Raw genomic sequence first — 21017 nt, forward strand, 5'->3', positions numbered from 1 at the left:
CTTTGTCTGGTTTTGGTATCAGGGTGATGGCGGCCTCATAGAATGAGTTTGGGAGTGTTCCCCCCTCCACAATATTTTGGAAGAGTTTGAGAATAGGTATTAGCTCTTCTCTAAATTTTTGATAAAATTCGCCTGTGAAGCCATCTTGCACTTACTTTTAACATTCACTGAAACTAAAACTCTTTTCTTGAAATTTCACAATTTTACAATATGGTCAAGAATCCATTCAAAGCATTCCTTTGGTAATTATACCTGCAATGAATTATTACCAAGCAGCAAGGCAAAAGCTTTAAATTTGGTGCTTCAGGCAGTGACTGAACTATGGCTCCACACCACCTGTCTTCCTGAAGCTATCATCAGAAGTATGCATTCTCTCAGAAGCAGTAGGTCTCAGCCAACATGGATGCCATATGAAAATGAGACCAGCAGGCATATTATCCATCCCAAAAACAACTCACAGGAACTGTTCAAAAACAAACCACCTCAGGGGGCGGCCTCCACCTTCCTTTTGACTATCAGCATGTCTGTCACCTGCACACCCACTAATAAACAAATACAAAAATGGTTCCATGTTACTCTCCACACCAGTTCTCTCCTGCAGGGGGTAAGCATATTCAGAAAGCAAGGCAGAGGGAGTAACTAAATCCTTTGAAGGGCACAATCAGGTATGAAGTTTGGAAAAAGCCAGGGTAATGACCATTCCCCTCTCTCTTCCTTTTCAAAAGGGCCAATACTTTTTTCCTCGACTGCATACAAGTTAGATTGAAAGGTGGCAGTAGCCTCACAAAGCAGTCCTTAGAAAAGAAAATAATTACTATCGCCTTTGCTGTGTGCCTAGCTTTGTTAAGAGCACAGTTTGTTAAATGTTATGGTTTAGGTGATTTGTTGGAACTAAACTACTGCTAAAGAAGAATCAGTAATCTTTAAGTCCATATTCTGACTCCTTTCCCTTGACTGGAAAGTTTCCATTTTTCCCAAAGACCATTCTGATCAAAGGCAAAGGCTCCATGGAACTAGCTGCCCACCAGGTACCTTTCAGCCGCTATTCACATTAACTCTTGATTGTCTGCTAGGTGGAAAAACCAGCTTCCAAGGACTTGATCACAAAACCTGAGCCTTTTAGCACTTCTCTAGTTAAGAATACTTAGAAGAGTAAGCTCTCATCTATAAGACTGTCAATAAAGAAGCCTCAAAGGTACTGGATTGCAGCAAACTGCTGAGGTGAAAAACAGTACCTTAACGTCTCCTTAGAGGAGGGCAATATTTACAGGCAAAAGAGGGGGGAAATGTTCTTTTAATCTACCTATAACTGTACTTTACAGATTAAAGGAACTATGAAAACCACCCTCATTTAATCTTGGTTTAATAAGAAAATACATCCAGCCTCCAAAGTGAGGTTGGAGGTTCATACAGAACCCTCAGAAAATTACATTAAAAATTTTATATCCAGAAGATAATCCCATACCAAGATTAACACCCTTATTCCATCTCACCCCATATTCTGACCCCCACCCCACAAGTCTGGTTAAGACTTTGGCCTCTGAAATAAGACTGCCTGGGTTTTAATATCAATCCAATCAACTTACCAGCTGTGTCATCTTGGGTCAAATATCTTGGTTTCTTCATGTGTAAAAATAGGAATGATAACAGGTTCATAATAGATATAAAAGGAGATAAGCTATGCAAAGTACTTAACACAATGCCTGGCATGTAGTTAAAGCTCAGTAATTCTCAGCTGCCATTACTTTTTGTTGTCGTTACTGCACTTCATTTCAGCTCAGGCACCACTTCTTCCAGAAAGTCTTCCTTGAAACCTTCACCCAAGATTCCTCTCATCTGCATATCCTACATATACCTCTACTATGGCATTTCTCTCACTGGATCATATTCGTTTGTCTACCTCACACACTCTGCCCTCTTTAAGTGCTAGGGTTGTATCCTGTACCTCTGTATTTGTAGGCCCAGCAAAATGCTTGGCACATAGTAGGCATTCAAAGAATTATGTGTTAATTTTTAAAGTTTACCCAACATTTAAATTAATTTACGTTTTTTTTTTTTTAACTAACAAAATCTGGCAAAAGATGTCAGTTCTAATATGGAATTACTTAAGTTTTAGTCAGATTCTTAATGTTATTTCATTTCCTTGGCTAAAAGAAGGGAGGGACAGGAGAGAAAAGCAAAGTTCCCAGTTCACTAAGAAATGGGAAAAGAGCTTTTTGAATCAAATTGGGGAGAGCAATGAATGGGAGGTATGATGGGAGATGTGCAAAATGAGAAACTAACAAAAAGCCAAATGGATTAAAAAGAGATAAAGGAATCTAACATAACCAGCTAGGAAACAGCCTTTCCTGCCTAAACACTGAACTGAAAAATCTTTTCAAATCACAAAGCAATCTTTCCTCATGAAAGGACCAACCAAATTTTAGTTCCCTGAGCTATCTATTTCAGACCACTCCACTTCATCCAAAGGCAAGACAGGCTTTCACCATGGAACTTTCAGAACAAAGCAACAGTGGAGAATAGCTTCCCAGTTCACCCAGGCAAATATTCATCCATCACTGATGACATCTAGATCCATTCAATTTCCCTTCTCCTGAGTAATGAGGAAAAGTAAAAGAAAAAAACACATCTAAGTTCTGGTCACCTGGATGAAAAATGTAAACCAGTCTATCACAATTCTAATGCCTTTAATTTCTACCTGATACTTATTAGTAAATCAGAAGTTTGCCTTAATTGGATATGGTTGCTATAAAGTTTCAAAAGACCTATCTGTTAAGGTTTAGTCCAAAGCCATTTTCACAACCAAGTCATAAGTGAGAGTACTAATCGAAACACTGGTATAGCTGAAAATAGCTCTCCTACCATAAAGTCACCTGCTCAGAACTGAGCCAGTCATCAAGGGCTTTATAATATTTAAAAGCAGATTGAAGGCAAATGAGTAAACCATGTACTTAAAAAACAAAACAAAACAAAAAAAAACTGTGACTGGGGGTTACAATGCTGCATATAATATTCTCAGAATCTGCTGCTTTGCTTTTTCTCCCACCACTTTATGACTAAAAGACTGGAGAATCCTGTCAGCAAGGAGAGCACGCCTCCAAGCCACAGCATGAAGGAGCCCACACCTCTCTATGAAACACTGTCTTTGTACTTCAAAAAGCACAGGTATCAAATGATAACAGATAAACTTTGGCCTGTAAATAAAAGTGGTCCTAACAAGAAAGACTTTTTTTTTCTAAAGAGAAAAGCCCCAGGATATGATGTCATTAATCTAGCAATTCCCTATATAGCCCACTTGTAGATGTTATTGTTAAGAACCTGCAGTTGGGGGGCTTCCCTGGTGGTGCAGTGGTTGAGAGTCCGCCTGCCGAGGCAGGGGACACGGGTTCGTGCCCCGGTCCGGGAAGATTCCACATGCCGTGGAGCGGCTGGACCCGTGAGCCATGGCCGCTGAGCCTGCGCGTCCGGAGCCTGTGCTCCGCAACTGGAGAGGCCACAGCAGTGAGAGGCTCGCGTACCGCAAAAAAAAAAAAAAAGAACCTGCAGTTGATTCCTGTCTCTGACTGCAGGGCTGATAAATTATTTGCATTCACAATCACACCAACCTTCTTTGTAAATCCACACAATAAACCTTGAAACAGAGCACTGTTTTGTTTCAGGAGAAGGTTTTTTGGGTTTTTGGTGGGGTATTCTTTTTTTTTGGTTTTCTTTTCTTTCCTTTCCTTTTCTTTTTTTTTGCTGGCTGGTTTTGTTGTTTCTAAAGAGAAGGTCATTTAGAGGGCTGAAGCAGAGATATGTAAATTAAATAAAACAGCAGTAAGCTTGAGAAGAAATAAGGAAATAATATAGCAAACCATGAAGTGTTACTTCAGCAGATATGGCCAATAGAGGAAAATTTTATGTCAATTTATCCATTAAAAATCTCTCTTTTTGGAGTATTATGTAAGTCTCATAAAAAAAAAAAAAACCTGCAGTGGGCTGAACTGGGACATGCGAGGACTCAATACAACCAAGCTTCAGATACTTAAAAATCTCATACCACTCTTTGCTTATAACAAATAAAATGCAGAGCTACAGATGCTTTCTCATCTGTGTGTAAATGAAAGCGAAACTGTACGAGTAGTTAGTATTCTTAGAATTTTTAAGAGCCAGTTTATTTAAATTAAATCAAAGCCAATCTGTATCTGTACAGAAATAAAAATAAAATTTTCTTAGGGCTCTTATTCTCTAGACTTTACAGAGCTGTATATACTCTTCCCTCCACCCCTCCCTCTGTGATAAAGAAATGAAAGAGCTCTGCAGGTTAAAAACCACTTCAAATGAATCCGAGAGAAGGAAGTTCAAAGGGATTAGAATATCCTTGTCTCACCAGTCTGCTATAGAGTAGGGTTCAGCTCTTCCCTGCCCCACTCTTTGTGCTCCCATAACACATCGTGGAGTTTATCATGCTTTTTTATGCTTCTACATCTATCTCTGCCTCCATAGCGTGAACACTCTGATAGCAGGAACCGGGTTTTATTTAGCCAGGGACAGTCCTTGTTGACAGGAATTATATGTACATAACACCTAGATACTAATTATCATTAAGTGATTTGAATTAAGCATCCTAGAGAAGGTATTAAAAATGCGGTAAGCATATTTTAAGGCACTGAATATGACCACACATATAAAGCACCAGAGATCACAAATATTAGAAAATTGTAATCTAGTTAGTCATCAACATAGCCTAGCACTGACATTCAGATAATCTGGCATTGTTTGGTTTATTTACTGCAGATGTGTGGCTTTCAATAACTTCATTTTTATGGCATGTACACACACGCGCGCGCGCACACACACACACACACAATCATTCTTTCTCCTATACTTCCATCTTCAAGTTGATTGTAATTCACACATTCCACACAATGTGTGACAGAAATAAAAATCTTGGCAAAACGGTCAACAAACATTCCTTACTATCCAATTATCTAGTACAGACTCTGTCTAGCCACAGAGAAACTGGCCTTTCCTTATCCTCACCTGTAAAATGGCAATATTTCTCTGCTGCTTAAAAGTGACATTAATTCTAGGCAGGGCAACAAGGATGCCCAAATGCGCCTGGTCTCTCTGTCTCTCTCTCTCACACACACATACACACACCCCGCAAAGGCACACAGAGAAACCCCTAAAGACACACCACACACAGAGGGCCTTCATTCTTTGCCTCTCCCTCCCTCCTGACAGAGGCAGCCGCCGCCACGTGAGACACAAAGGAGTGGGGGCGGAAGAGCTCAATCAAAACAGCTTGGGGAAGGAAAGAAGGTATGCTCATCAGCGAAAGTCTCCGTGGAAAAGCCAGAAAACCTTCCCTTCCGGCCTGACTATCCTGGGCAAATAACCTTGCTCAAGATCTACTTACTTGAGCTCAGAGGTCAAGCCCTCCCTTAAACCTTTCTGAGAAGGGGTAATATGAAAATTCACCCCATTATTTCAAAAGTGCATTATGAGAAATGTCAGGGTGCAGTTTATACACATACTCTGGGGAGCATAGCTGAGAGCAATTTTGAAAACCAAGCAGTTAGACAGGAAGAGCCAGGAGCTTCTGTCAGGCTGGGTCAGGGCCTTTGCAAGAACAGAATATCTCCCTTCTACTAGGTCCAGAGATGGCTGGTGCCATGGCGGCCTCCAGTAACTGAGCAGAGCAAGCAAGCTCTCACAAACAGAACTTCCCCAGCGATACGCCTGAAACTACAGCCTCAGATTCACAGTGGTCATCTCTGGCAATGGGATTCGCAGGATGTAGTTATCTCTATCTGGAATAATCGTTTCCTAAACTTTCTACATTAAGCATGTGTGACTTTTAAAATCAAAAAGGAAAGGGTTAAAGAGGAAGGGAGGGAGGGAGGGAGGGAGGGAGGAAGGAAGCAAGCTAGAGCAGCCAGAGAGACGGAAGAAGTAGAATGCACAGGCAGAAGAGAAGCTTGGCACTGCTTCAGCACAGGGGGCTGTTTTCCTTCAGGCCAAAAGCCACAGACTGACCCAGCAGGATGCAACTTTCTCAGGTGGAACCTAGCTCTTCAGCTTCTCTCTACAAGGTTGCTTCATTTATTCTGATTAAGACTCATTCATTCTACCAGGCCTATTTCCATAAGCTTCCAGCTGACTCAGGTTGCCCACAGTTAAGGACAATAAGCACTGAGTTGTATAAAAAAAACAAAAAACAAAAAAACCAGAGGAACCCTTTCTTAATAGGCAGAATGGCAGTCCCTTTAAAATTTTAAACCTAAATCTGAAATTAGAGTACAGAAGTAAAATCAAATCAATACAAACTTCCCATCTCCCACGTCTGGTAATACGAGTGATTCCCTTTATTACCTAAAAGTGAGAGAATCCATAAGCTTTTACTTTAAATTGCTGCTCGATTAGAATCAAAGCATAACGTTTAAGCCAGCTGGAAGAAAGAAAGCATTCCTAAAAATCCTGTCATTTGCTGGGAGAGTTTTAAAAGGAGAAATGGGATGAGCTACACTAGGCGTCCATCTTCAGGGGCAGAGTCTGCAGTTGGTGGAGCTGGATAGGCCTTGGCCAGCATTCCTCTCTGCTTTCGTTTCTCCTAGAACAGCGCCTGTGACAGTTAACTCATCATTCAGGGACATTCATAATTCCATCTCATCTCAGGGTATTTTACAGTTTCCTTTTGTGACTGACCAGAGAAGTTAAAAATTTATATAATTTGGTGCTTGCCTTGCACTGGAACTGTTCACCTGAGGGCCTAAAGTAACAAACCTGATGTAAAAAAGAGTTTCAAGAGCTGACTGACTGGGTATATCTAATACCCATGAAATCACCAGAGGACACACATATACTTCCAAATTGGGGCAAGGGCTGCAGCTGTCGCACTTTTTCCAAATCTCCAGATAACCACCCTCGCTGCTTATTCAGGGATGTGGGTTATTAATGGTGGCAAGAGTGGGCTGGATTGAAAGGAAAGCTGGATATACTGCATTAATAGACAGGGGACTCACCTACATAATTCTTAGCAGATGGTTACTCTATTGAGACCAGCTTGAGACATCAAATTCCCTAGTCTCTTAGGATTCTGCAAGTAAAACTGGGTCTCTCCTGTCATTGAATTACCTTGAGACTCTCAGTCTCTTTGAAGGGAACCTTGATACCAGTAACATCATCCCTCTTGAAGAGAACTTCTGTTCCCTAGTAATGGCTAAGGAATCACTAGACTGCAAGCCCCAAGAGGGCAGAGACCATGTCTGTCTTACCACTGCATTTCTAATGCCTAAGATAGTAGGCACCCAATAAATACATTTTGATGGAAGGAACTAACTCTGCAAGCTACTTCTGACATAAAATCCAAAAAATGCTATTGAAGTAGCCCCAGGCAAAACACTGCCCTGACTAAAAGACAAAGCCAATCTGGCAGTCGTGCTCCTTAGTGGCATGTTACAATTACAGGAGATGCACAACACAGCCCACACTGTCATGGGCTTCAACCAACCTCAGGCCTGAATGGAGGCCTACTTCTCCTGACAATGCAGAAAGGCCAGCTGCCTACAGTATACTTTAAAAAAATGTGGGGATTGACATCCCACTGGACAGAGGTTTAAGAAGCCAGCAGAGACCTCAAACCTACTGCCTACGGGGTCATCTTGGGATAAGACAAGAGTCTAACCAAACAGGATTTTATGTCATCACATCATAATGACTACTACTAACATTTGCTGAATTGTTATTTATGCACCTGGGAGTAGGCTAAACACTTTGTGTGAACATTTCATTTAATCTTCGTAACAATCCTATCAGAGGTACTGTCATTCTTGTTTTGTAGATGAGGAACCTGATGAAAGGTGGGTTTCAGTAATACCACCCAGTATATAACAGAACCAGGACTCAGATACAGGCATGTCTGACTCCTGAGTCCATGCTCCATGCTCTTGGCCACTCTGCCTCCTGTTTCTTGCTCAGGTGATGAACTAGGTAGGTGGTCAAGACCAATTCTTACAACTTCTCTCTAAAACATATCCAGCAGTGTCTGGAATCAAAAGTGGTTAAAGGATCTTAACCACACAGGCTGACTTTTCTTACGGAAGCTCTTGGATGGAGGATCAGAAAGAAAGTTCAAAGGGCAGGCCCTCAAACCGAGAGCTGTGCATTTTAACCCAAACTGTTCAATACTACTCACCTGAGAATAGATGTCCAAAGAGTAACCACACACATAGTCTGGATCATGTTCCTGCTGATTCCACACAATGTCTGGACCAAGGCCTTGCTTTGGTCCTGCAATTATTCTGTTTTTATAAGTTCCTCCACTACTGTATTATTTCCTCTCTGAGGAATTCCTAAGGAGAGTCAATTTAAGACAGCTTTTAAATTGAACTGGATTTACTGCCCAATTATGCCATTTTCTTAACCCTCTTCACTTTATCACACAAGTTAGGAAATAAGTCTGTGTTTGCATAATGTTTCTAAAGGGCAAAAAGAACCCACCAAAATTAGTTTTCCTAGCTAGAGAGAAGGACTTAAGATGATTATCTTTTACTGAAGAGTATTTAAGCAAGAGACAATTACTTCATTTCATTGGGAGAGAAGCTAACTTTAGATAATTCTGATTGGTCTTACCGAAGTCAATTAAATTGTGATATAAAAAGATCCCATAGACTTGCTCAACGCTAGCTGAATTTTAGAATCAAAAAGCTTGCATGGTTTATGTTAACGACCAGAAAACTCTACCTCCCCCAGCTACGATGTACTCAAGTCATTATCACAATCTGAGGAGACAGATTTAGGATTAATAATTTATTACCTTCCTGTAGTGCAATGTAGTTAAGAATATAGGACAGTTTGGCAGGAGAAAGTTCCTGCAGAAGGCTCATCGCTATGAGGTGTATTCCATTAGTCATCCACCTTAAATGAGGTGCCCAGCAGACACAAGAAGAGCAGGGATATAATGCCACCCAAAAACTCTCTGGAAAATGCTTTTCTCCTAAAGATAAGACCGATGCATGTTCAAAATATATTATTCTCTTCAACGACAAAAGATACCACTTGGTCTGACTGGTACAACAGGGGCTACAGCCCTCGAAGTACAACTAAAAGGTGGGGGCAAAGGAAGAAAGTGAGTTCAGGTGCCTTCTGTCTGCCAGGGGCAATTGCGAGCAGTTGTAAGAACAAAATGAGAATGGCAACTAGTGGAGGAAGACCTCTTGCTAAGCCAGAAGCTGTCTCTGTCCCATCTGCAGTCTCTGTGGGGGCTGAGGGTGATAATTAATCTCTCCCATCCAGAGTTTAGGACTAATTAAAAAAATAAAACCTGGCAGTTAGAGGTAGATGGAGACCAAAATATCATCTTTATAAGTGTAAGGTGACTGGAGAACATAACTTAGATGTACAATCACAAATGGGCTTCCTAATACTTTCCTACACTGAATTACCAATTGGACAAATGCAGGCTGTCTTGGCGTGGGCAGACCAGTTAGAGCATGGCAGGGTGAGAATACATGAAAATCCTGAAGACTAGCCATTCCACACAACAGAATTCTTTTCCAATATCACCAAACAGAAAAATCGCTCTTCCATTCACAGAGTCAGAGAAAGGTGGGAAAAAAAGAACAAAAATTACCTTCCTGGGAAATGAAGTGGCCACTTAATTGGCCAATACTGAAAAACAGAGTATGAAAGATTGATTCTCCTTAACATGTATATTCCAAGGTGGTCCTATTTCTAGCATTGTCTTTAGGTTAACCCAACAAACCTTTATTGCTACCTACTACACGCTATATGTTAGGTATGTAACTATGAGTAAAACAGTTTCATGAAGTAGACACATAAGCAAGTAATCATAGCAGACTTCTGCTCCCAGCCATGATGGAGTAACTGGTACCAGATTCACAATCTACCATAAATGACTATGAAACTGGACAGAATACTTAAGACAATTGTTTTCCATAAGAATATAATAGTCCGTGCAAGATTACAATCTCTGGGAGACGGGAAACTTGAAGTGAGCCCCATAATTGCCCAGTTCTCTTTTAAGGGACAGCTTCTCAACCACAGCACAGAAAGCTGGAACCCAAACAGAACAGAGGGTTCTCACCAAGCCCAAGGAGCAGAGATCTGAATCTGGCTAGAATTTGAGTGGCAGGACACTGGAGAAGGAGCTGTGAAAAGAGTGGATCCCAAAAGGCTGAGGGCTGGGACATAAAGGCACAGGTTTGTCATATACTAGATGTTACATCGATGAGAAGGAAACAGGATCACTAGAGGTCAAGCAGTGCTGGGGTAGGAGGTAGGAGCATTTTAGAATTCCTGCTCTGCCAAAGTGAAGAAATCACATTAACAACACAGACCAGCAGACACTAGAAAGGCCTTCAGGAGTAAAGACCACATTCTAGGGCAAAACCTACTCTGAACCTCTCCTCACAAAGCCTAAAACCAACACAGTATGATACGGCATAATAATAGAGAAATATATAGACGCTTTGAGAACACTAAAGAACAAGTTCAAATCAAGGCTTCAGGGAAAGCACCAGAAAGGAGCTTATGTTGACCTGAATCAGAAAACATCAGGCAGGGACTTCCCTGTTTGCACAGTGGTTAAGAATCCGCCTGCCAGGACTTCCCTGGTGGCGCAGTGGTTAAGAATCCACCTGCCAAAGAAGGGAACATGGGTTCGAGCCCTGGTCCAGGAAGATCCCACATGCCGCAGAGCAACTAAACCCGTGCGCCACAACTACTGAACCTGCGCTCTAGAGCCCGCGAGCCACAACTACTGAGCCCACGTGCCACAACTACTGAAGCCCACACGCCTAGAGCCCATGCTCTGCAACAAGAAGCCACCACAGTGAGAAGCCCACGCACCACAATGAAGGGTAGCCCCAGCTTGCCGCAACTAGAGAAAGCCCGTGCCCAGCAAAGAAGACCCAACGCAGCCAAAATATATATATATATATAAAATAAAAAATTTTAAAAAGACCCAACGCAGCCAAAAATAAAAATAAATAAATAAATTTATTTTTTAAGAAAAAAATACATCAGAGAGAATGGTAATGTCATAGGCAGAGGAATGGAGTACTCTGTGGAAACATGAAACGGCACTCTATGAAAAGTGATTTGAATGTGGAAGAGAAAAAGGAGTATAGGATGCTTCAGGGATTTCTACCTAAGAATATAAGTAGAGGTGATCTTCGCACCACTACAGGGAATAAAGGAGGAAGAAGGGTAAAAGATTGTGAGTTCAGTCTTGATATATTAAGTTGGAGGTAGCTGGGAGACATCCAGTTGGAGATGTGTGACATACAGGTGGCTATGTGGTCTGGGGCCCAGGAGAGAAGTGAATGAACACGTATAGACTTGGGAGTAGTGAGCACACAGGTTACAATTATGGGAAAGAATGAGATTGCCCAGGGAGAGCGCACAGTGTGAGACAAGAAAGGGTAGAAACAGAACCCTGAAGAACAAAACATTTAAGGGACAAGCTGAGAAGGAAGTGTGGGAAGAATCAGAAAGTGCGATGCATCAGCTGTAAGGGAGAGCAAAGAAAAGCATGCTGTAACTTAAGGCAACTGAGGAAAGGGTATCAAGAAAGTAGTCAAAGGTGTCAAATGCAGCAGAGATGTTAAGTAAGGTAAAAAGTAAAGGTGTCAAGCTAGGAAGTCATTGGTTACCTTGGTAAAAGCCAAGGTTTAGGCAGAAGCCAGACGTCACTGGATTCAGAAGAGGACAGAGGTGGGAGAACAGAGACAGCAAATGTGGTCTGCTCATTCAGAAAGCTTCCCTGACTGGGAAGGCTAAGCCAGGAACCTGGCTAGAGGTCCCTCACAAAGAACAGTGCCTGGCTCAATAAATATTTGTTGAATGAATAAGCAATAATAATAAAAATACAACAAATAAATAATCTGTACCCATCTGGTTATTTGACCAGTCCTTGTTTCTAATTGTATCAGTTTGTCTGTCTGCAAAGTGGATATGTATTAGGCCCAAGCCAAGTTCCATTTCCTTCACGAAGCCTTCCCTGATTCTTCTAACCTTCAACAACCTCCTCTATGACAATCAAAAAACAGACAGTAACAAGTGTTGGTGAGGACATGGAGAAATTGGAACCCTAATACATTGCTGGTGGAAATGTAAAACAGTGCAGCAGCTGTAGCAAACAGAAAGTTAAACAAAGAGTTACCATATGATCCAGCAATTCCACTCCTAGGTATAGATACAATGAAATATTATTCAGCTATGAAACGGAATGAAGTACTGATACATGTTACAACATGAATGAATCTTGAAAACACTACCCTAAGTGAAAGCAGCTAGACATAAAAGGCCACATATTGTATGAATCCATTTATATTAAATGTCCAGAATAGGCAAATCCATAGAGTCCAAAAGTAGCTTAGTGGGGCTTCCCTGGTGGCACAGCGGTTGAGAATCTGCCTGCTAATGCAGGGGACACGGGTTTGAGCCCTGGTCTGGGAGGATCCCACATGCCGCGGAGCAACTAGGCCCGTGAGCCACAACTACTGAGCCTGCACAGACGTCTGGAGCCTGTGCTCCGCAACAACAGAGGCTGCAATAGTGAGAGGCCCGCGCACCACGATGAAGAGTGGCCCCCACTTGCCACAACTAGAGAAAGCCCTCGCACAGAAACGAAGACCCAACACAGCAAAAATAAATAAATAAATTAATAAACAACTTTGAAGAACTAATTCATATTAAAAAAAAAAAGAAAGTAGCTTAGTGGTTTCCAGAAGCTAGCAGAGGGAGAAAGAGGGAATGACTGCTGATGGGTATGAGGTTTCTTTTAGGAGGTGAGTAAACTGTTCTGGAATTAAATAGTGGTATTACATCTCAATTAAAAAAATAAATAACCTCATCTAATCTCTTACTACAGAACTCCTAAATTCTACCCATCTACTTACCCCTAAATCTACTGATTTGCATTGAGTAAAATTACTCTCTCCAGTGAGAGAGAGGTTCCTTGAAGACACAGAGCCTCATCAGTTTTCTCCTGGACTACTATTTCATTAGCTTTCTAACAGATATCCTTACATCTAGCCCTGACCTCCCTCCCCTTTCCATCTTTCTCCCATCCCCACCATTACCATTCTTTCATATTCCAGCAAAAATGTTCTAGAAATTTACCAGTATTACTCTTCTGCTTAAAGTTTTCAATAGCTCCCAATTTCTTAAGGCAATTCTCTCCAAAGTAGAGTTTTTGCTTACCAGAAGTGCACAAAACAAATCATTGGGATATGAAAAGAAAATATTAAAACTATTTATATTTGTTTGGGGCATCTCTCATAAACATAAGACATTAGTACAATGGTGCTTATTATAATGTATAAACAAACAAAAACTGGGGCACATCTTCAACATTTTTTATGGATATAAGTACATAATCAAGAAAATTTGTAGACCATCTGCCTTAAAAGATTAAAATCTAAGCTTCTTTCCATGGCATACAAGATCCTTCATCACCTGGCCACCATCTACCTCTTCAGGAATTGCCATTCCAGCTTTGCTCTTTGTATTTCAGCAGCACTAAACTGCGTATAGAGTTTCCTTTATTTACCAAGCTGTTTCATAATTTTGTGCTTTTGCTCTTGCAATCCCATTGCCTGGGAATACCCTTCGAATCCTTCAAATTCAACCTTCAAAATTCTGTTCAGGCATCAGCTTCTCTGGAGAGAATTCTTCAGTTCTCTCCCTTCATCTCTAAGCTAAAAGCTTCTCTGGTTGCAGTAGCACTCAGGGCATGGTATCCCTCTGTCTTTTCACTTACCACATCGTAGTATTTATACATCTATCTCCCTCATTAAACTGGGAGTTCTTCCAGGGCAGGAATTGTGTTGTACTCATCTTTATTTTATTTTATTTTTAATTTTTATTTTTTTTTGCGGTACACGGGCCTCTCACCGCTGTGGCCTCTCCCGCCGCGGAGCACAGGCTCCGGACACGCAGGCCCAGCGGCCTTGGCTCACGGGCCTAGCATGTGGGATCTTCCCGGACCGGGGCACGAACCCGCGGCCCCTGCATCGGCAGGTGGACTCCCAACCACTGCGCCACCAGGGAAGCCCTGTACTCATCTTTATTACCCTCATGCTTAGCCCAGGACCAAACTCCTAATAAGTCCTCAAAAATTGGTTCTGAATTGGATTCTTTTTCTCTGTACTCAAAATACTTATTAACTAACTCTGTAATCTATTTCCCAGAAGCAAGGGAATAACAATAAAAGTTTTCATAGCCAATTGTTAGCTTCTGGAGTACATCAGCCTCAATGACCCTCCTTGGTTTAGGTTTCCAATGCTGGTTCCGGCCCTCTCCTGTGCATGCGCCATATATAACTCTTCAGATGCACACATTCTTTCTTTAGACGTTAAAATATTTGTGAATATTTTAATCAGATCTTGTTGTTCTCAAAGGCATTATGTCTCTTTAAAGTGCCTTCACATACCTTTGCCTCGATTGTGTTCATTTTAAGTTTTAACTCTCAAATGATAGATTGTGTTGATTTTAATTGTTGATTAAATTATTGTTTTATTAAATTATTATTTATTTAAATATTTATTTAAATTATTAAATTATTGTTGATTAAATTGTTGATAGATTGTTGTTTCTCAAAGGATAATTCCCTTATTGCTAAATTATTATTCAGTCAACAAATATTTTTATGGTGCATCTACTATAGGTCAAGCCCTTGGTACTTGCTAGGAATAGCTGGCGTGAGCAAGAGGCAAAATCTCTGCTCTCAAGAAGCTGACAATCTATAATAGGAATTTCCAAATTCTTGGGGTCACTTCATGTTTTTCTCCAGATACTGATAATCCCCAGGTCCAAAATGCTATTTTAAACCATGTAACAATAACGTTAGACAAAAAAATAGTAATTCAATGGCTCACAAGGAAAACACAGAGCATCTTTTATCAAATTGTAATCACTGCTTCCTAGCAGTGGGCTCCAGCACTGAACCCAAAGCTGAAATAAAAAATAAGCCCACTATACATAAGTCAGTGGGTACCTGGGGCTCTCCCAAAGATGGAGAAACTGCTAAGTGATAAACAGGAATGGGGATAATTGGAGAGCTGCTTTGTTTTGTTTAGTTTTTCAGGAATAATTTCTATAATCCATGAGCTAAAGACAACAGCAAACAATCAAGAATGTATTTTATCAGGGAAAACGTAAGAGCTCAGATAAAAACTAAACAAATTCATGAGTAGATAAATACTGACTGAGGCTACCAACAATAGGTTTTTGCTGCTGTTGTTTTGTTGTTGCTTCTTCAGATAGGTCTTACCCCCCCCACTTATAAAAAGAGTTAACATGTACCCTGGAAAACACAGAAAAGTATAAAGAGATAGTAATTCCACTACTCAAAAAATGTATAAACATTTAGTTATATATCTTTTTTCAGACCTTCTATTACATAAAAATATTTTTTTCTTTTCACAAAATTGACACCAATTTTGAATATGAATATGCAACTGTATATCATGCTTTTTCATGCTTAACATTAGGAGCATTTCCCATGTACTTGTTCTTCTAAAATGTGAATTTTTTTTTAACATCTTTATTGGGGTATAATTGCTTTATAAAATGTGAATTTTTAAGTCAGGTAATATTCCACCATGTGGACATGCCATAATCTCACCACTCCTATTGTGGGGCAGGCTGTAGCAATGTTTTGCAACACAGAATAAATAAGCGTTGATGACTGCTCTCATTCACAACCATCTAAATATGTCCTTGAGGTAAATTCCTAAAGGGGGAATTACTAAGTCAAAGAATATGAACTTTTTAAGGATCTTGATTTATGCCAGAAAGTTCTCTGTTCAAACTCTCCAGCACAACAGGAGGGCAACCACATCACCCCTTGGCAGCACTAGATATTTTTACTTTGATTTTCATCAATATGATAGGTTATAAAGGATTTCTCATCTTAATCTGCAGCTCTTCGGTTAGTAATGAGAATGAACATTTTTTTTAATGTTTTATAAATCATTTAAATTTCTTATGATACTCTGCTTATGTCTCATTCATTTTTGCTATTAGGACACTGTGTTTTTTAAAAAATTGATGTAAAAGAGCTCTGATAAATTAAAATACATAAAAAAATCTGTCTGTCATGTATTGCTTGCATGTTCCCTCAGTTTGAACACATATGGCTCTTGGTTCTTCCATGATAAAAGCTCCAGACTTTTCCAAAATGGAACTGGTACAATCTAATTCCCATCAGAACCACTCCTACCAATACCACCTTTGCACCTTTATACTCAATCTGTTCCTTAGGGTGCTGTTTTGCAGCACCAGGCTCAAGGGATACTAAAGAATAGCCCAGTGAGACCACAGTGCCATGTTTAACCAACTAGCTTGGCAAACACAGAAACACTCAGCAATGCTTCTTCCTCCCCTATACTCAGAATCCCTCAAATAACAAGCTCATCCTCGTTCAGGGCAAAAAAACTGTCTTTGGTCCTCCAAAAGATCACCTGTGGTTGGAAGGCAGCATAGCAGAAGAAAAAAAGCGTGAGCTCTAGAGTAGAAAAAGCTGCATTTAGATTCCTGGCTCTGTCATGTTCTTGCTGTATGACCTTGGTCAAGTCATTTTGCCTCCCTGGGCCTCAATTTCCTAACTACAAAATAAAACTATCTGTTTTCAGGTTATCATAAGGATTAAATGGAACATGTAATGTTTACAACCAGGGGTCTGGTATGTGGTAGGTGAACTCCAAAAAGTGTGGTTTTCCTACTCTGATGGTGCTAAATCAGTTACTTATTTAATTCAAATGATCTTACATAAAATGTTGGCTTGAAATAGTTAGCTGTCCCAGCAAAGCATCATCTGGGTAAAAAACATTTAGGTCAGCTTTCTGTCAACTGCAATTTCCACTGCTATAATTATGCAATCATCAACCACCACCGCAAAACAACAAAAACCCCAAAGCTGATGTTACTGAAATTGTTAAATACAGTAATTACTTGATTCTCAAGATCATGGCCACCAACTCCTTTTGGAAAGCAGCAGAAACTTTTCTAATTATGGGGGCAAAAGACGGATTAGTTGTCCCAGACAGTGGTCTCTACAACAGAAGTCTTTTGGTCACTGCCCAGAACAGCAACATACTGAGAAGTCATTCTCAAATTGCTGTTTCCTCACATTTCATACTCTGAAAGGTACAATGTCAACAAAAGAATGAAAAGGAAAAAAAAAGACAGAAAAAAAGGATATTCTTTAGATTTAGCCTTTTTGGCACTTTTTCCTGGCAAGAGGTAACAGACTGGTGAAATAATCTCTAGGAGGAAAGCATACTTTATAAAATCTATCAGCATAACCCCATTCTACAGAAGAAGCAAGGAACACATTCTCCCTCTAAGTATAGAGTGTAGATTCCTTCAGGAAAGGAAAGAAAGCCAAGTATCACTTATGTTCAGAGAATTGTACTACACGCTTTAATTATATTATGTTTTAAGTCAAGTTATGAGGTAGAACTTATGTTTCCTTACAGACAATAGGTAACTTGCTCAATGTTTTATAGTTATTAAGTGGAAAGAAACATCCAGCTCCAGGACCCAGGTCCTTCTAACTTTGAAACCTTTTTCTTTTCATTACATCTTCATCAAATCTCAAAATGATCATGCCAATCCTCCTTTATGAGAAATAACCCAGGGACTTCCCTGGCGGTCCAGTGGTTAAGACTCCATGCTTCCACTGCACGGGGCACGGGTTCAATCCCTGGTGGGGGAACTAAGGATCCCACATGCTGAGTGGCAGCGGCCAAAAAAAAAAGAGAGAGAAAGAACCCAATTTAAATTTTGGCTTAAAACAAAACAGACAAATAAACCCAACAAACTAAGTTTCCACCTAAAGGATGACCACTTCTGTCAATTAGCAGGTTGCTTCTCTGGCTCCTACTAGTCTTTAAAATGAACTGAAAGACTCAAACCAAGCACGCTTTTTAAAAAATCTTAAATATATAAAGAAAATGGTACCTGCTGACAGCCACAGAGCACTGAAGCAGAAGCAAATATAAAACAGGTACAAGCTTTTCAACCACTTCACAGATGTCTGCCAACAAAATCCTGATAAAATCCAAGAAGCACGGCTTGGCTTGATTCCCAGCTTCTCCATGGCCTTCCAGACAGGCAGAACCAGTCCACTAGAAAGACAGAAAAAGAAGAAATTATATGCCAAGTAATTAATAATTGATTCCTCGAAATGCAGAGTGCTAGAGAGTGTGACAGATTAGGGAGAAGGGAATTTTCAAGTTTCTCTTTCACTGCTCATACCTGCCTATAAATTTCAAAGCTGAGCTTTGGCATAGCCTATAATTATCAGGATAAAAACATAGCCAGGGATATGAAATGAATCCACTGTAAAACTGAAACACTTTATATTCCATATTTTCTAATCTAACATCATCTATGTGGAACAATGGAAAGCGTACCAGACTGAAAAAAAAGATCTGAACTTCAGTTCCAGTTCTGCTACTAACAGCTTTGTGACTTTATACAAATATGCTTTCTTTTTTTTTTGCGGTACGCGGGCCTCTCACTGTTGTGGCCTCTCCCATTGCGGAGCACAGGCTCCAGACGCGCAGGCTCAGCAGCCATGGCTCATGGGCCCAGCTGCTCCGCGGCATGTGGGATCCTCCCAGACCAGGCGGCATGTGGGATCCTCCCAGACCAGGGCACGAACCCGTGTCTCCTGCATCGGCAGGTGGACCCCCAACCACTGCGCCACCAGGAAAGCCCAATACAAATACGTTTTCTTACCCATGAAAAGAAGAGTTTGGAGCATCAGAGGTAAACTAATCTGAAGGCTTTTCTAGCCATGTTTTTTAAAAATTTTAATGTGATTGTCTTTAGGCAGGGCACACACTCTCCAGTTTGCTACTGTCCCCACCACTCTTATCTTTAAATTCTATCCAGTTTACACTTTGATGTCACCTCCCTGATCCTTAGAATCATTAGCAATTCCTGACTTAAATTCATATAGCCATTCAACAAGGATTTATACAGCCCCTATTTTGTACTAGGCATTGTGCTGGCTACTCCATAATCTAGAGACCGAATGATTTCGGTCCCTTCCAGAAGAAAAAATGACTTTCCATCAGTTTCTTCTCTCTTACACAACTTCCCTATATTGTATAGATTATTATATAAACCTTGGCAGTATTACAAGGATTGACTGAGTTCTGAAGAAGCAATTTAAAAATCTTCTGTCCCGGGCTTCCCTGGTGGCGCAGTGGTTGAGATCCGCCTGCCAATGCAGGGGACACAGGTTCGAGCCCTTGTCTGGGAGGATCCCACATGCCGCGGAGCAACTGGGCCCGTGAGCCACAACTACTGAGCCTGCGCGTCTGGAGCCTGTGCTCCGCAACAAGAGAGGCCACGATAGTGAGAGGCCCACGCACCGCGATGAAGAGCGGCCCCCACTCGCTGCACCTAGAGAAAGTCCTCGCACAGAAACACAACAAAAATAGATAAATAAGTAAATAAATTTATTTTAAAAAAAAAACTTAAGCCGCAGTTTCCTCACAAATGTTTAAAAAAAAAAAATCTTCTGTCCCGGACTTCCCTGGCCACACAGTGGTTAAGAATCCGCCTGCCAATGCAGGGGACTCGGGTTCGAGCCCTGGTCCAGGAAGATCCCACATGCCGTGGAGCAACTTGCCTGTGCGCCACAACTACTGAGCCTGCATGCCACAACTACTGAAGCCCGTGCCTAGAGCACGTGCTCCGCAGCAAGAGAAGCCACCGCAATGAGAAGCCCACGCACTGCAATGAAGACTAGCCCCCCTGCTCGCCGCAACTAGAAAAAGCCCGCGCGCAGCAACGAAGACCTAAGGCAGACAAAAATAAATAAATAAAAATCTTCTGTCCTAAATATGCACCTGTCATCCACATCTGGAAAATGGCACAGACTGACAACCCCAGCCCCAGCCAGCACTGTATGGGTTGGATATCAACACTGATTAACACCAGGAAATAGACAAACACACACAGAACTGCAAAACTAAGGTAAAGCCCACCCAAGGAAAAGCTTTCACTGAGCCTTAAGCACCTGAAGGACTTCATCTTTCTCATTCACTTCCATCCATTCCTATTTCTAGCGGTTTGTCATTGTATGTTAGGGAGCAGGGGGCAAAAAGGAAGTGTGCAGGTCAGACACATGCTCAAAAGATTATGAAATGGAGCCTAAGTTAGAAAGTATATCCTGCAACTTTTCCAGCCTCCCAAGATGGAATGAATGAGTGTGCATGTGTGCGTGTGTGCGCACGTGTGTGCATAAGAATCTTACCCAACACATTTCTGCCTACCACAAAAGGATTTTAAATTCAAGGTGACTCAACACCTGTCATCAATAGTGTGGCAGGTGGGCGATAGAAGCATAAAAGAAATGAATAGGTTTTGAAATGGGAGTAATAAACACCACTGGATTAGCAAGCTGATTAGAAGGGCAATGTCTCACAAACCATGCATGAGAGAGGCACTTATTTTCATGTGAACTCCCAACCAGTCATTCCTCTGAAACCTACAATTGCCTAAGGGCACAAATCACTGCTAGGGTCCAGTCAAAGGCTTGCTGACCAGAGGCAGGAACAACACCACATCACCAAGATCCAAATGGCTTGTTATAGAATCAAAGGGAAACAGCCCAGGGAGAGAACACACACCTCCACAATACTTGACAAATGAAAATCTAGAAAAGCTTGCAAGAGTTCTGGCATTTAGGGCGTTACAAGTACACCCGAAATAAAAGCACTCTCTGTTACAGCAGCTGTTCAGACAGCGCAGGGGGTAATGTTTACTTAATGCTTCAGGTTGATGGGGGAATGTATCATAGTTCAGTCTGTCAGCTGCATATGTGGAACTCCATTTATGTACCCAGAGATAAGATATGTTTGAACGACAGAGCAAGTCTGAAACAGCCTATTCAGCTGGCATGAGTAATTAAGAATAAAGCTCTTAAAAAAAAAAGTCTCAGATATTTGGGAAAGTTACAGAACAGACTGCCATGAATAGCTTTG

General features: G+C 41.0%; 1 protein-coding gene across 5 annotated transcripts in view; it reads right to left on the minus strand.

Annotated features, from left to right (window-relative positions):
* Positions 1–21017, minus strand: part of KIAA0319L (KIAA0319 like) — a 109471-nt gene that overhangs the window by 87290 nt on the left and 1164 nt on the right. For all 5 annotated transcript variants that reach the window (XM_067725453.1, XM_067725451.1, XM_067725450.1 and 2 more), the window contains exon 2: positions 17977–18143. In XM_067725453.1, coding sequence (XP_067581554.1) covers positions 17977–18115 — 139 coding nt within the window. In that variant the 5' untranslated portion in view covers positions 18116–18143. The remainder of the gene's footprint in view (positions 1–17976; positions 18144–21017) is intronic.

Source organism: Pseudorca crassidens, chromosome 2 (genome assembly GCF_039906515.1).
Source record: "Pseudorca crassidens isolate mPseCra1 chromosome 2, mPseCra1.hap1, whole genome shotgun sequence".
Taxonomy (NCBI): domain Eukaryota; kingdom Metazoa; phylum Chordata; class Mammalia; order Artiodactyla; family Delphinidae; genus Pseudorca; species Pseudorca crassidens.